The sequence below is a fragment of the Phalaenopsis equestris genome, unplaced genomic scaffold, assembly GCF_001263595.1.
Source record: "Phalaenopsis equestris unplaced genomic scaffold, ASM126359v1 Scaffold001074, whole genome shotgun sequence".
In the NCBI taxonomy this organism is placed as follows: domain Eukaryota; kingdom Viridiplantae; phylum Streptophyta; class Magnoliopsida; order Asparagales; family Orchidaceae; genus Phalaenopsis; species Phalaenopsis equestris.
This window is the reverse complement of record NW_018165513.1, coordinates 45,287-58,796: the sequence shown is the minus strand read 5'-3', so window position 1 is coordinate 58,796 and position 13,510 is coordinate 45,287. Positions and strand designations below refer to the sequence as shown.

The 13,510-nt window shown below is 34.4% G+C and overlaps 1 protein-coding gene across 3 annotated transcripts in view; it reads left to right on the top strand.

Annotated features, from left to right (window-relative positions):
• The first annotated feature begins 6,145 nt into the window (after positions 1-6,145).
• The window catches only part of LOC110032976 (DNA repair protein UVH3), a 39,983-nt gene continuing 32,618 nt past the window's right edge, over positions 6,146-13,510 (top strand). For all 3 annotated transcript variants that reach the window (XM_020736787.1, XM_020736786.1, XM_020736785.1), the window contains exons 1-7: positions 6,146-6,314; positions 6,396-6,646; positions 6,729-6,919; positions 7,011-7,131; positions 12,628-12,705; positions 12,819-12,872; positions 13,219-13,403. In XM_020736787.1, the coding sequence (XP_020592446.1) occupies positions 6,227-6,314; positions 6,396-6,646; positions 6,729-6,919; positions 7,011-7,131; positions 12,628-12,705; positions 12,819-12,872; positions 13,219-13,403 (968 nt within the window). In that variant the 5' untranslated portion in view covers positions 6,146-6,226. The remainder of the gene's footprint in view (positions 6,315-6,395; positions 6,647-6,728; positions 6,920-7,010; positions 7,132-12,627; positions 12,706-12,818; positions 12,873-13,218; positions 13,404-13,510) is intronic.

Genomic DNA, 13,510 nt, shown 5'->3' with positions numbered 1-13,510 from the left:
GATTCTGAGTAGTTTTCTTTATCTTTCTTTTTAAAATGATAAGTAATTAAGTTTTGGACGGAAGTTGTGGAAAGTATTGATCTTCGATGATGGAAGAAGTTGTGAAGATTCAAATCCATGAACCTCATTTACTTCTTAATTTGGCTAATCCAGATGTTAAAATTTGTTGTGAGAACATGCAAGAACTGGGCTGGTATTTTCACAGTCAACAATTGGAAAGAATCACATAGGTTGTATGAATGAGAATGTAGTTCATATGATTGTGTACAAATAAATAAGGAAATATTTATTAAAGGGTGTAGAGTTAGAGGACTTTAAAGTGACATGTTAAAACCCCCAACTTGGTTTATTGTTTTAGGTTCTGATAGGAGAATGTTAGCCCCCAGATGGAGGGAATCGAGGGAACTCTAGAGTGAGAGCTACTATCTTCCCTACCTAGCCGGTCTTCAGAACTATTCAAACTTTAAATTAGCCAATGTTCTTTATAGCATCTCTAGTAAGGCTAAAGAATATTATTGCTCCCATTTGACACAACACAATTTACATATTTCCACAACAGAATTCCTATTACTTATTACTGATTCCTGATAAGAAAGAAAGATGTTTTTTTATCTTTAGTGCTTTTCTTCTGCAAATACTCAAGTTATCTTTTTAAATTGTTATTGTTCTATCAAAATATTGAAAATACCAAAAACATTTAAATTTCATTACTGCAAGATTCATCTTTAGTTTAAATAATTGTCTTTTTAAAAATAAAAAGTATCAAAAAATGCATATTACATAATCTTCCTGTGGGTTCGATATTCATGTCTTAATCAAAAAGTCTTATATTACTTGATAACGATATATATACTTGAGTAGTATCCCAATATATATAAATTAAAAGTTAAATTCTTATTTTTCTTAAGTTTTTGGTTTTGTTGCAAAATAAGGAAATATAAATGAAAAATATAATCAAAATTATTGTTATACTGTTGTGTATAAACTGTAATCGGGATCAGTCCTCCAACACGATTTTGAATGTCAAACTCCTCAAGAACTCATGCTCATGCCTTATTTCTAATAAGACTCTCCTAAGATACTTTAAAAGTACACAAGAAAATTATGAAAGAAAGACATGACTTGTAAAATAAAAGTTATCATAGATTATTTCACGCAATGCAAAATTAATCATGTCTGGTGGGAGAGCTTAACAAAACCTCTAGAAAACTCTTTAGCTTGATCATTAATTAGCTCCTCAATTTTATACTAACTCCCTACAAGAAGAAAACCCTAGATATGCTGGTGCACAAGTCTTAAACTCGATGAACGCATAAAACATCAAGCAACATGCAGTGTTTAGCAAACACGTTAGACAATAGCCATGCAAACAAAAATTGTAGCGACACCCTAACATTAGTTTTAAGAAAACATCTACAGGGTGTTACCAACATGTACATCTAAGTGATAATTGTGTAGTGCAAGGGCTGAGGGTTCTCCTGTATAATCTTGAAAGGGTCTCCAAGTTAGCCTAATCTCGAGCATATGAATGAGCTAGCATTCATCACAATAAATGACAAATGTTCACACATGATTATACTTGGAATGATTCTACAAAATCTGAAAGTTAGAGGATAATTTGAATTGCCCAACTAAATAGACCAACATGCAATGCTCATTTTTCTACAACAACCATAGGTCAACCTAAGGGTAGATAAAGCCTAGCCACTAATGTGCTAGCTCATGCAACCTAGGCCTATAGAAGGAATATGGGTGTTTCACTTGGACAAAGTAAAACACTGAGTGCATAGAAATTTATGATATATAACTATATAATATGCAAATCAAGTTCATGAAAAACTAAGCCCTAAAAGCATGTATAATTTGTTCATTATGTTATTAACAATGTAGTGAAGGCATCATGATGCAAGAAATGCATAATAAAAATGATGAATGCAACAATTGTAGACTCAATTTCAAACATATAATGGATCATACAACACATAAAAAATACAACCCTAAATTAGAAAGGTAACACCACAAGATCATCTCCTGGTGTACCTATCTTCTATCCTTGAAAGGAACAAAGTCAGTGCCGCTGCGATACTAAGAAAGCACGAAGGTGCCAACCATTATAACTTCTGGTACAGGATGACATATCATATAACATTTAACAAATGCATATTAGGAATGAAACATAATATATGTGAAATGACAACCATAAGGCAAGTTAGAAAAACTCCAAAAATGAATATATATGGAAATTTAAAGTGCAAACAAATGCAGTAGTCAGATCAAAGGGATGTCAACGTAATGTCACAAAGGTGCAACTATAGTGTGTCCCCTTTGATTTGAATACAAAGAGGTTAACACCACAATGCAAAAATGTGGCACTTTTGGCACCATTCCCTTTGATCCTCTGAAAAGTGCAAGGAATGTGCTAATACTATAAAACTATATATGTTGACACTACTCCTAAGTAGTGACAATACTTCAACAGTTTTCTACATATCTCACCAAGTGATCTAAAAGTATAAACATGAAATAAAAGACATTTTTGATATCAATTTTTAATGTCATATGTGTGGGATGTCCACTCAAATATCACAGAACTGTGTTCAACTTTCCATAGTCCAAGACATCTGTTAGGACCTCCCGGTAAATCTTTTGAGCACAGAATTAAGATTGATACCGATTTAGCCCATACAAAACCTTACTATTGAGTGGTGATATTTCTGATATGGGAGAAGTTTGATGCACGTTTAATTGTTTAAAAATCATAATTTGTCTACTTGGATGCTCTTGTGGCCCCAAAGAGCCCCAAACCCTCCTCGATCAGCATTCTAGAAAATAGGGAATGCAAGGACCTTGTGTGACCATGCATGAAATGGATGTGGCCGCACCATGCTTTTGACGTGACCATGCCAGAAACAGGAATGGCCAGGCCCAAGCTAGATTGGTTGCGACACTTCCCATGGTGGGTGTGACCACGTCCAAAACAGATGTGGCTAAAACATTTACCATCTTTCAACACATCTCCATATTTGCAAACCTTTAAAATGCTAGGATGGTAGTTGAGAACTAATGCAGGCTTGACATTGCTTTATTGAGAGGGATTAACAGCTATGATTTATGAAAAAAGGCATTGGTTTTTTGAAAAAAAAGCATTGGATATGATATTTGCTTTGGTATTTGTGATGATCTAACCTTACTTCACATTAAAGTAAACACATGAATGCATGTCAGATTTGATTCCTGCTTTTAAGTATGTGCATTTTGATTCCTATCAGATTTGACTGCGAGATAAAAAATTGATCCATATTTCTTTTAGTGATCTTTGAGGCATACACGAGGTAGCTGCGACATTCTTTGATGTTTTTTTGTAATTGATGCTTGGTAAAAATATGAACAAAACAATGTACATGCTTTTTCAGTGCTTGATATTTTAGATGAGATGACATGACTTGGTTTTGTTATTCTTGTATGCCAACTTTGGGCTATTGAACTTATGGTTAATTGCATCTGACCTTATATATGGCTCAGTATTGGGGTGTTACTTACCTTTGTATATGAATTTTTTAGAGGTTCTTGCAATTGTTGTTTGTTGCTTGACACATCGAGAAATGATAACTTTGGATTTGAGTTGCTTCATGGGTAGCTTTTTTTTTGTCTTCTGATACCTGTCAGAGTTGGGAATGGGTCATACTCAACTTGAAATTGAGAAAAATAAACTATAAATAGATGTTTTGAAGCATTTCCTTATGATTTCATCTTTTGAGATATTAATTTAAACTCGGGCATATTGATCATAAGCATCTTTTGGGATAAAATTAAAGTTTTTTTATGCATTATTTTTCTAAGGATGTATGAAATTTTTTTTTAGCGCTCTATAACAACTGCTTGCCATGTTAATTCAGACTTGCTGATTAGTTTAGATTTCTACCGATCTTTCCCTTTTTACTGGGTTGTCAGTTGAGCTATGTTGTTCTTCAGCCATTCATTAAAACTCAACCATACTTGTAAATGTTTTTTGTGTTAAAATATTTACTGTATTTGGAAGGTATTTAATGTCTTTTTCATCAGGTCAATGTTGAGCCCAATTTCTTTTTGTTTTTGGAGATTCTTCTTATGCTTCTTTGTTGTTGTCGCCTTGTTTTTGTTGTATTTTGTTCATTGCTTATTTGGTGGTTATCTTTGATTTTTGTTTATATATTCGTTTGTTGGATTTTTTTTTGGGTTTCACAAGCGTTATGATTAGTCATTTGACTCAAAGGGCTCTTCTATTGCCATTTTTATGTGTATTTATGGATACACCAATTTGGTCTAAAGGGTTTTTGACAATCAAGAACCCCTGCATTAAGGGTCCAATTCTTTTTTTGTATATGCAATGAAATTCATTATTTTTTCTCTAATCTTTATTGTACAAGATTGAACAACTCAAAGAGAGCTCAAGCAATTCAACAAGTGCCAAGGGGGACAAACATCGAGTGGTTTTTTGTGATTGCAATCTATTATGCTTCATTTTTACTGCTCAGAAAGAGGACAATGCAGGACGAAAATTCTATAAATATCCAAAGAATTTAACAAGAATTGTAAATTTTTCCAATTGGTTGATGAGCTGAGAGACAAACCACAGGAGCAAGCTGATGAAAGGATATATGCACTTGATGATACAGTTAAAAATGATGTTAAAGACTTGAATTTCCTTGTGAAGACTTTACTTCTATTTGATTTTGTGATTGTACTTTTATTTGTAAGAAAACTTGGTGAAGACTTTACTTCTATTTGATTTTGTGATTGTAACATAGTTTTTATTGTTATTAGCGTTGCATCTATTTTAATTATGTACATGTCTTCTGGAGAGAAAACTGCACTGCGTTATGCTTTTATTTGTAAGAAAACTTGATTTTTTTTTGGACCATTTGATCTATCATAATTTCTTTTGATTGTGTTGCCGTTGGAAGACATAATTTGATGATTCCTGTTAATGTATGCTTTTATTTATTCTATTTTTTTGTTGTGAGTGAAAGTAATTTGATAAATTGTCGGTAAATTTTTTTTTCGCAGAAAGCACTTTCAGAATAGTGTTTTCTAAACGGTTTAAACTGAATTGTATTTATATGCTTAGGAGCATTATATCCATTATGTCAATACACCACTATCTTTTTCAAACATACTAACTGTTTTTTAAACACCAGCTTCTGAACAACAGATTTTCAATGGCAATTTCTGAAACTAATTTTTCTACAACTACAGGGCTCTGTTTGAAGAAGCTTCACATTCAGTGAAGCTCCTTTAAACATGATGTTTACAGAACCGAAGCAAGGGGTACACAATTCAAACCAGCGAAATAATGCCATCTCTAATACTAACTGTTTTTTAAACACCAGCTTCTGAACAATAGATTTTCAATAGCAATTTATGAAACTAATTTTTCTACAACTACATGGCTCTGTTTGAAGAAGATTCATATTCAGTGAAGCTCCTTTAAACATGATGTTTACAGAACCGAAGCAAGGGGTACACAATTCAAACCAGCGAAATAATGCCATCTCTACGAGCGAACTCCGATGAACATCCGCTTCCTTCGAGTGAACAACACGTGCACGTCCAGGTGAATGACATGGAAGTTAAACACACACTCAAACGAAATCTAAGAATTTACCCTATCCCGCAAATTTATGAATTTAATAAATGAAAATCCAAAATTTAATGGATTTTATAAATTATATTAACTTAAGTCTCAGCTACTGCTTTAGAGGCTTTCTGACAACAAGGGGCTTTCTGGCAGCAAATTTATCTCAGAATTTAAGCGAGATGTAAATTAAATATTATCAAATGGTCATTTTAGACAAAATAAAGTCCTAAATTTGTTAAATCCAGAATTCACCGATGTTTGCCGTAAGTCTGAGATTTATTAAATTTTACAAATCTGTGTATATAAACTCCAAGGATAAGAATTTGTTCGTAACTTCTTTTGTTTTTTTTTTTCACGCTATAACAGTCTTAAATTGTGATAGAAGTTGTCAAATAATTTTACAAAATTTATAGAATTTAATAAATTTATAATCGGACAAATTCTCAGATTTAACATCTTCAAAATTTATTAAATGCTAACAAAGATAGACCTTATCGATTGCGAGAAAGCCCCTTGAAGATTTACTATAAAAACCAAAATTTTCGCGCGGCCCTTTGGAGAAATCAGTGAGCGATCGAGAGCTACAGGAAGAGGAAGGAGAATAGCTGAATGGGAGTGCATGGACTCTGGGAGCTTCTGGCCCCGGTAGGGCGTCGCGTTTCCGTCGAAACCCTAACCGGGAAAAAGCTTGCAATCGGTACTCTCCCAATCTATCATGTCCTCCATTCCCAATCATGGAAATAGATGTTTTGCTGCATCTTGGGCCCTTTTTTCGCAGATGCCAGCATATGGATGATTCAGTTCATGAAGGCGATTCGGGACGAGCGAGGTGAAATGGTCCGCAACGCCCATATTCTCGGCTTCTTTCGCCGCATATGCAAACTCCTCTTCCTCCGCACGAAACCCGTCTTCGTCTTCGATGGTGGTACTCCCGCACTGAAAAGACGCACAGTCGCCGCAAGACGCCGACACCGTGAGAACGCTCGCGCCAAGATCCGTAAGACCGCTGAGAAACTGCTACTCAATCATGTTCGTTTCTCTCTTTGTATTTTTCACAATTCCTTTTTTAATTTGTTTTTCCGTCTTATGTTTTCTCGTTGCATTTGTGCAGCTCAAATCAAAAAGGCTTGAAGAATTGGCTGAGGGAATTAAGAGAAGCAAGTCCGAGGTGAAGGACAATTTGAAGGGCGAGCAAGTCGATTCAGTGGATAATGGTAGTACTTGCTCGGGAAAAGATAGCTGTTCTGGACAAAGCAGACAGGGTTTTGATAGAGCTAGTAACCAAGAAAGGCTCGATGAGCTGTAAGGTTTAGTTTATGGTGTAAATCTTTTTTTCTGAAGCTACTCTTCCCCCATCATATTGTGGTTCAATAATCAACTATCATCGCTGCAGGCTAGCCGCATCAATTTCTGCGGAGGAAGAAGCAAAGCTGGCGGGCAATGAACCAGTGCCTACCGAGGATGTTAATTATGAAGAGGACGGTGAAAAGGATGATGAAGAAGAGATGATTTTTGTAAGTTCATATAATTTCTTTTTTAGGGGCTGTTTGGCTGCAAGTCCTGATTCAACTTAAATAGGATTTAGTAAATCCTGTAAATCCGGATTTATCAAATCCATATGCTGTTAATTCCTAAAAACTGTTCAGTACAATTAAAGTTAAGTCCAATTAAATCCGATTGAACTGTTTGACAACTTATTTAAGGATTTAAATCTGTTAATTTATATATAAAAATATAAAAAATAAAATATCTGTTGGTTTAAATGGGATTTAAATATCAAATATTGATGATAAAAATTCAAATGTAACTTTAAAGTTGCCTGAAACTCTTCTACTTCTAAGTAAAATTGATGATATGAATGTTGCAAACTAAGCTAGAAACTTAGTAATAAATATTCTATAAATTGATTAAACATTGAATGAATATAAAGCTTCAAATGCAGCTCACTATCAAATTACAGCAAGGCTTTTGCTCAGAAAATGCTGCCTCCAGCTCTTCTTTCATCATTTATATTCTTGTTTTGTTTCTCTTTAATGCCAAAGTACTGCTGTTCTGTTTCCTTATGATCTTTCATTTTCATGCTTGAAGGTGTAACACTTTTTTTCTTAATGTTTTAAGAGAACAGTCTTTCCATCTAATAAGCCAAATAGTAAACTTTAACTCATTGCAGACGTCAAAAGACATTAGGATTCGCATAAGAATATATAATGTGCATTTAATTTAATGGCAATGCAGTACTTGCCTACCAATTCAAGTTATTTTTTGGTCCTTCAGGTAGGTTGCCACTTTTTTCTTATACGCTTTATAAGCATTAACAATAAAATTTTAGGAGGTCATCTATTGAGTTGACAATCGGTAAAAATTTGCTGAAATGCTAACGGCTGCAAGATCTAGGCACCAATATATATATATATATATATAACTGAAACTCTCACGGCTGCAAGATCTAGGCACCTATATATATATATATATATATAAACTAATTTTCTAGCTACCTGCTTGTAGATTTATGAAAGGTCTTCAACAATCACTCCTAGCATCCTTGCTGCGTCTGAGACCCAGGCAATTACTTCAAATTGGTTGTGTTGGCCTGATGAAATTGAAAGAGACTAAATTAAAGGTTAAAATAGTAAAACAACGATTGAGTTGAAATCAATTCACTTGCTTGTTTGGCTGAGAAAAACTTAAGTGAAAAAATTTTGTCTATACTTGAATTAATATGAAGCAATACCATTAATTTAAGAATGAGCAAACCTAAGGGTTGTTAAGCTGCTTGACTTGGCCACGATTAAACAACATTTAGTCTAAATCTCGCCAAACTATTTTTTAAGCCACATAAATCATTCTATCATTTACAACCCTTTTTCAATCCCATTGCAAGCTAAGTTGCTTACCAGGAAGTATGATTCAATAGTTTACACCGCTCCTTACTATCTTGCTTCTTCTCCTTCATTTAAATTTTGAATTCTTTATGTAATAACTCCAAGGGAAGTATGACAAATAATTTACAAGAATTTAACCAAGTTTAACATCTATCATGCAAAGCTATTTTTAGGATTCAACACTTTCAAAATTTAATAAATATATGTCCACCATTGTTTCTAAATCCTTCTTACAGCCAAGCGACCGCAGAAGTTATTCACACTTCAGTTTAAATTCCACTTTTCATATGGTGGGTTTGTTTTTAACTAATTGAACCTTGGGTGAACTTAACTTCAAGCAAAATAAATAAATAAATAAATCAATTGAAGTAAAATAAATTAGAATAGAGAATCAGTGCAAGTAAAAGAAAGCAGAAACTAGAAGGACGTTTGTTCTAACCTTCTGTTCTGCATCGAATTGAGGACAGTGCGACATAGTTCTGCACAACAGGATGGTCTGTAGACAAATAGAGCTCTGTGTGAGGAAATTGTGAATGAAATTGGTCTTCTAAATAGGGCTTCTTGGCATGGATGGCGACAGAACTAGTGAACGGGCACTGCAGGAATCTTCTTCCCTTATTCCTTAAATCCATTAAATCCGCTGGACCAACGAATTTGTAAATCCCGTATTTACTTCCAAACAGAACCAAATCTGGATCTGCACGCGTGTCAGATTTAACTTCACACATTTTCACGTTTGGCTGGATTTACAATAAATCTGTTGATGAATCCCATTAAAATTTCTCTACCCAAAAACACCTTAGGGGCTACTAGTTATTATCTGAGATATTATAATTATTTCGACTGCATTTGTCAAATGTTTTTAAGATTTCTGATTTTTAAGATATCTGTTGGGCTGGCTTCCTTTGTAGGACATATTGGCAATTAATGACTTTGTTTTACCTGGATATTGCTTGGAAGAAGGTGTTATGTTATGACTATATAAACTCGTGTTATTTCTTTTGGGAATATATATAGTTGTTTTTAGTTGGTTTCTTAGTAAACATTTCATCTGTTGATGCTTTTCTTGTACGCATGCTCAATGAACTTGATCTTTAATAAACTAAAATTGAAAAACAGAATGTATGTAGGGCTTTGCTTCCTTTGTAGGCCATCTTGGCAATTAATGACTTTGTTTTACCTGGATTTTTTTTGGAAGAAGGTGTTATGACTATAGCAACTTGTGTTATTTCTTTTGTGAATATATTTTTTTTAATTGATGTTTTCAGTTGCTTTCTCAGTAAACATTTCATCTGTTGATGCCTTCTTGTACGTATGCTTAATGAACTTGATCTTTAATAAACTGAAATTGAAATACAACATGTATGTATGGCTCTGAACAATCTAATCATGAGCTGATCTGACCCACCTCAATATCAATGTAAAGCTATTAGGTCTGTTTTTGAGCCAAACCAGACCTAACTATAGTGTATTTTCAGTTGATTTCAATTTGAACTTGTTTGGTTTTTTTATTTCTATCAAGCTGAAATTAGTGAAAGTATTGGGTCAATTTTTAACTTCACACACACACACACCGAAGGGAAAGAAAGCAAATGAAAACAAGGTACCAGCCAAAATAGGTTTCTTGTCTTTTACTATGTAGTTTTTTTCTTGAAGTCGTTCAATATAGCTCTAGTTCTCTGGTACCCGATCTCCCCTAAATGCCAGTCCCCTGTTCACTGCACACACAGAAAAGCCTGAAAATCAAGGAGGTGCTTGTAAGTTGTATTACTTGTACCATACTTTAATTTGATTGCAAAGTGCTGCACCTCTTTTGGTTAAGTATTGTAACTAGGTGATTGTCTTAAAATTTTATGTAGTCATTGACACGAATGACTTAAGGTCCATTTCATGTAGCTTAAAACTGCGTTTTGTGTTTTGAAAACGCCGGCCAAATGTTTGATTAGCACGTTCCTTTGGCGTATTTGAAAACTCAGTTTTATCTTTGTATTTGACGCAAGCCACGGGATCGACCCCGTGACCGGCATCTTCCCATTGTGTTTGAGGGTTCAATTTCTCTTGTGCACCTTTCTCTTGCCTCTCCCAGATGCGGTTTCTTTTATCTGGACCGAAGGGCCACTGGATATGCGTCTTGTAAAGAAGGATAAGGGTACGTGACAGATGCTTTCTAGGGCAAGGCATTGGCGGAACCAGCGGCTTGCGAAGCAGAAGAAGAGTTTGCAAGTCGTCGACGCTTCTTCTCACGCCATACTTGCTTCTGTCGATGCCAATCAAATCCCGCCCTTCGATTGCTTCTCCGATGCTCCTTCCATCTACCCACCACTCGACTGCTTCAATACCGACGCTTATTGTCAAATGCTTGCCGGCGGTGGGATGTGCGCTTATTATTCCGCTTTTCCTCTAGATATTTTGCCGGAGATTTCTCCTGAAATGTTTTGCAAAGTGGAGTTGACCGCTTCTGCGGTGGTGATTGCTGCTCTGGCAGTCGAGTCGGAGCGGAGGAAGAAGAAGATAGAGGGCATGCTTCGATCTAATAGCGGAGAGGCGAAGGCGCAAAAGGCTTAATGATCGGCTCTCTATGCTTCGATCTGTTGGTTTCTAAGATCAACAAGGCATTTATTGCGGCATTGATTAAACTCAGTTTCATTATCTCAACAAAAATTATCTCAACAAAAAAAAAAAAAAGAAGGTAACAAAATCAATCAGTATACTCTAATTTTACTATTCTTTATTGTGTTATCTTTTTTCTTCATTTTTGAAGTTCTTTATTGGCTTAATGATCAGCAAAGCTTGAGGTTGAAGCACATACATTGGCTAGGTATCACAGGAACATATGCAAAATAAAAAAAGTAAAATATTGATCAAGAAAAGGGATTTCATTTTATTCAGTTGGGCTTGTTGTGATTCCACTTATATAAATTGTTAGTAGAGTATAGCTTTGCTTTATATATACTCGGCCAATTCTAGCTACATCCTCTTCTACCATTGACATTTCTTGCTCTAACCTATTGTGTCAGTTGAGCGTAGCTTTGCTTTTTATATTGAGGACAGTTTCATATTTTTCCTTTACTGTTCTGTATTAGTTTTTTGCTTCTACAGTATCGAATATATTGCCAAGACAGTTCTGCTACAAACAACATTACTTAACAGTGACAGAATGATCATTTATCCACAAACATCTGCAAATCAGTTGTTTTCAAACAGCTGTCCCAAACAACCAGCCAGCTTATTCGGATAAGCTGCTGATCAGTAGCTTATCAGGATAAACTACTTATCTGGATAAGTTGGATAAGTTGCAGCTGCCCCAAACAGACTTTCAATATTTAATTCTTGACACACTAATATTACTTGTTTGTCTGGATCTGATAGTGAATAAATTGGTTGGAAATCAATGAGGTGCTTTTAAGTTGTAGTCTTCTACCATTCTTTAATAGGATTGCAAGATATTGCATTTGTTGTTTAGGTATTGTAACTAGGTAATTTTCTCAAAATTTGCTACACACATTTACACAAAATAATTAAGCTTTTAATTCTTGCTACTTGTGTGGATCTGATAGTGAAAAAGTTGAGATGCAGCTGTAAAGTAAATAATAAGCTTGTTTGATCAGGACGCTATAGAGTTATGGCTATCATTAGCAAAAACTACACTAGATAGCATTCAAGCTGTTGATGCTTCAGTCACGTTGAACTTAGTGGTCCTATGCAATACTCAATAGGATTAATTTATTGAATTTTTATGTTTAAAATCACTTTGTGCAAAGCTTGTATTTATAACTTTTTTTCACTGTCATTTTATGATTGCTTTTTCCATCTTGAAGCTAGTGATTAAAACAGTCCCTTCTGTAGAACTGTTTTTTTTTCCTTTACAATTTTGTTTGTCTTATTAATTGACAGTGTGTGTATTATTGTGTATTATAAAAAAAAAAAATCCTAGCAAAAAGTTGTCTTTCTTATACTATTATATTTTTTTATGTCTAGTTTTACATTCTCTTATGGATGATTTTCTTTTGCAGAATAGTTGAATTACCCTGAGCTAGTTTCGAAAATATCCAAAAATAGGATTGCGTCTGTGTTTTGATTATCTCTATTGAACCCTATATTGCTAATATTAAATATTTTATTGTGCAGCATGTAAATAGTGGGAACATTGATCCTGCTGTGTTGGCTGCTCTACCACCTTCCATCCAGTTGGACCTTCTAGATCAGGTAATTTGTTGATGGACCTTGGCCGGTTTGCTTGAAATTTTGAAGCCCTATGATTGAAATTAAACTTTTTCTGACTTTATCTTTATGTATATTAATTATTTTCTACTTTTAAGATGCGGGAGAGGTTGATGGCTGACAACAGACAAAAGTATCAAAAAATTAAGAAGGTATGTGGAATAACACTTTATTTTTGTTAGTTTAGGTTCTTGAATGATGGTCTGATATCTGTGACGTATTATACAAATGAATTCTTTTTTTTTTTTTTTTTTAGTTTCTTATAATGTTATTGCATGCGATGAAGCTCTAGAGGCTTAGTTCTTATTAGTATCTTTGTTTGTCATGATGCATTTCAAACAGTAGCAAACCATGCAAAGTAAAATATATTTGTTGTGTGCCTTTTGGAATGTGCATCATAATTTAGTTCACGATCATGTAAAAAAGGACACCTTCCAACACTGATGCAATGAATTTATTCAGAACAACAATGAATTTGTTTAATACTACAATTTTCAGGTTCCTGCAAAGTTTTCTGAACTACAAATACAGTCATATCTTAAAACTGTTGCTTTTCGGCGAGAAATAGATGAAGTTCAGAAATGTGCTTCTGGTAGGGGATTTGGAGGTTTGCAAACATCAAGGATTGCTTCTGAAGCTAATCGGGAATACATATTTTCCTCATCTTTTACCGGTGATAAACAGTGAGGAAAAATTATCTTTGTTTTTTTCCTTATTACTAATCCAGATTATTGGTTTATAAAATTTGCTACTCTTGTGGTTATTTTCCTGTGAGTTTTGGCTTGTTTTT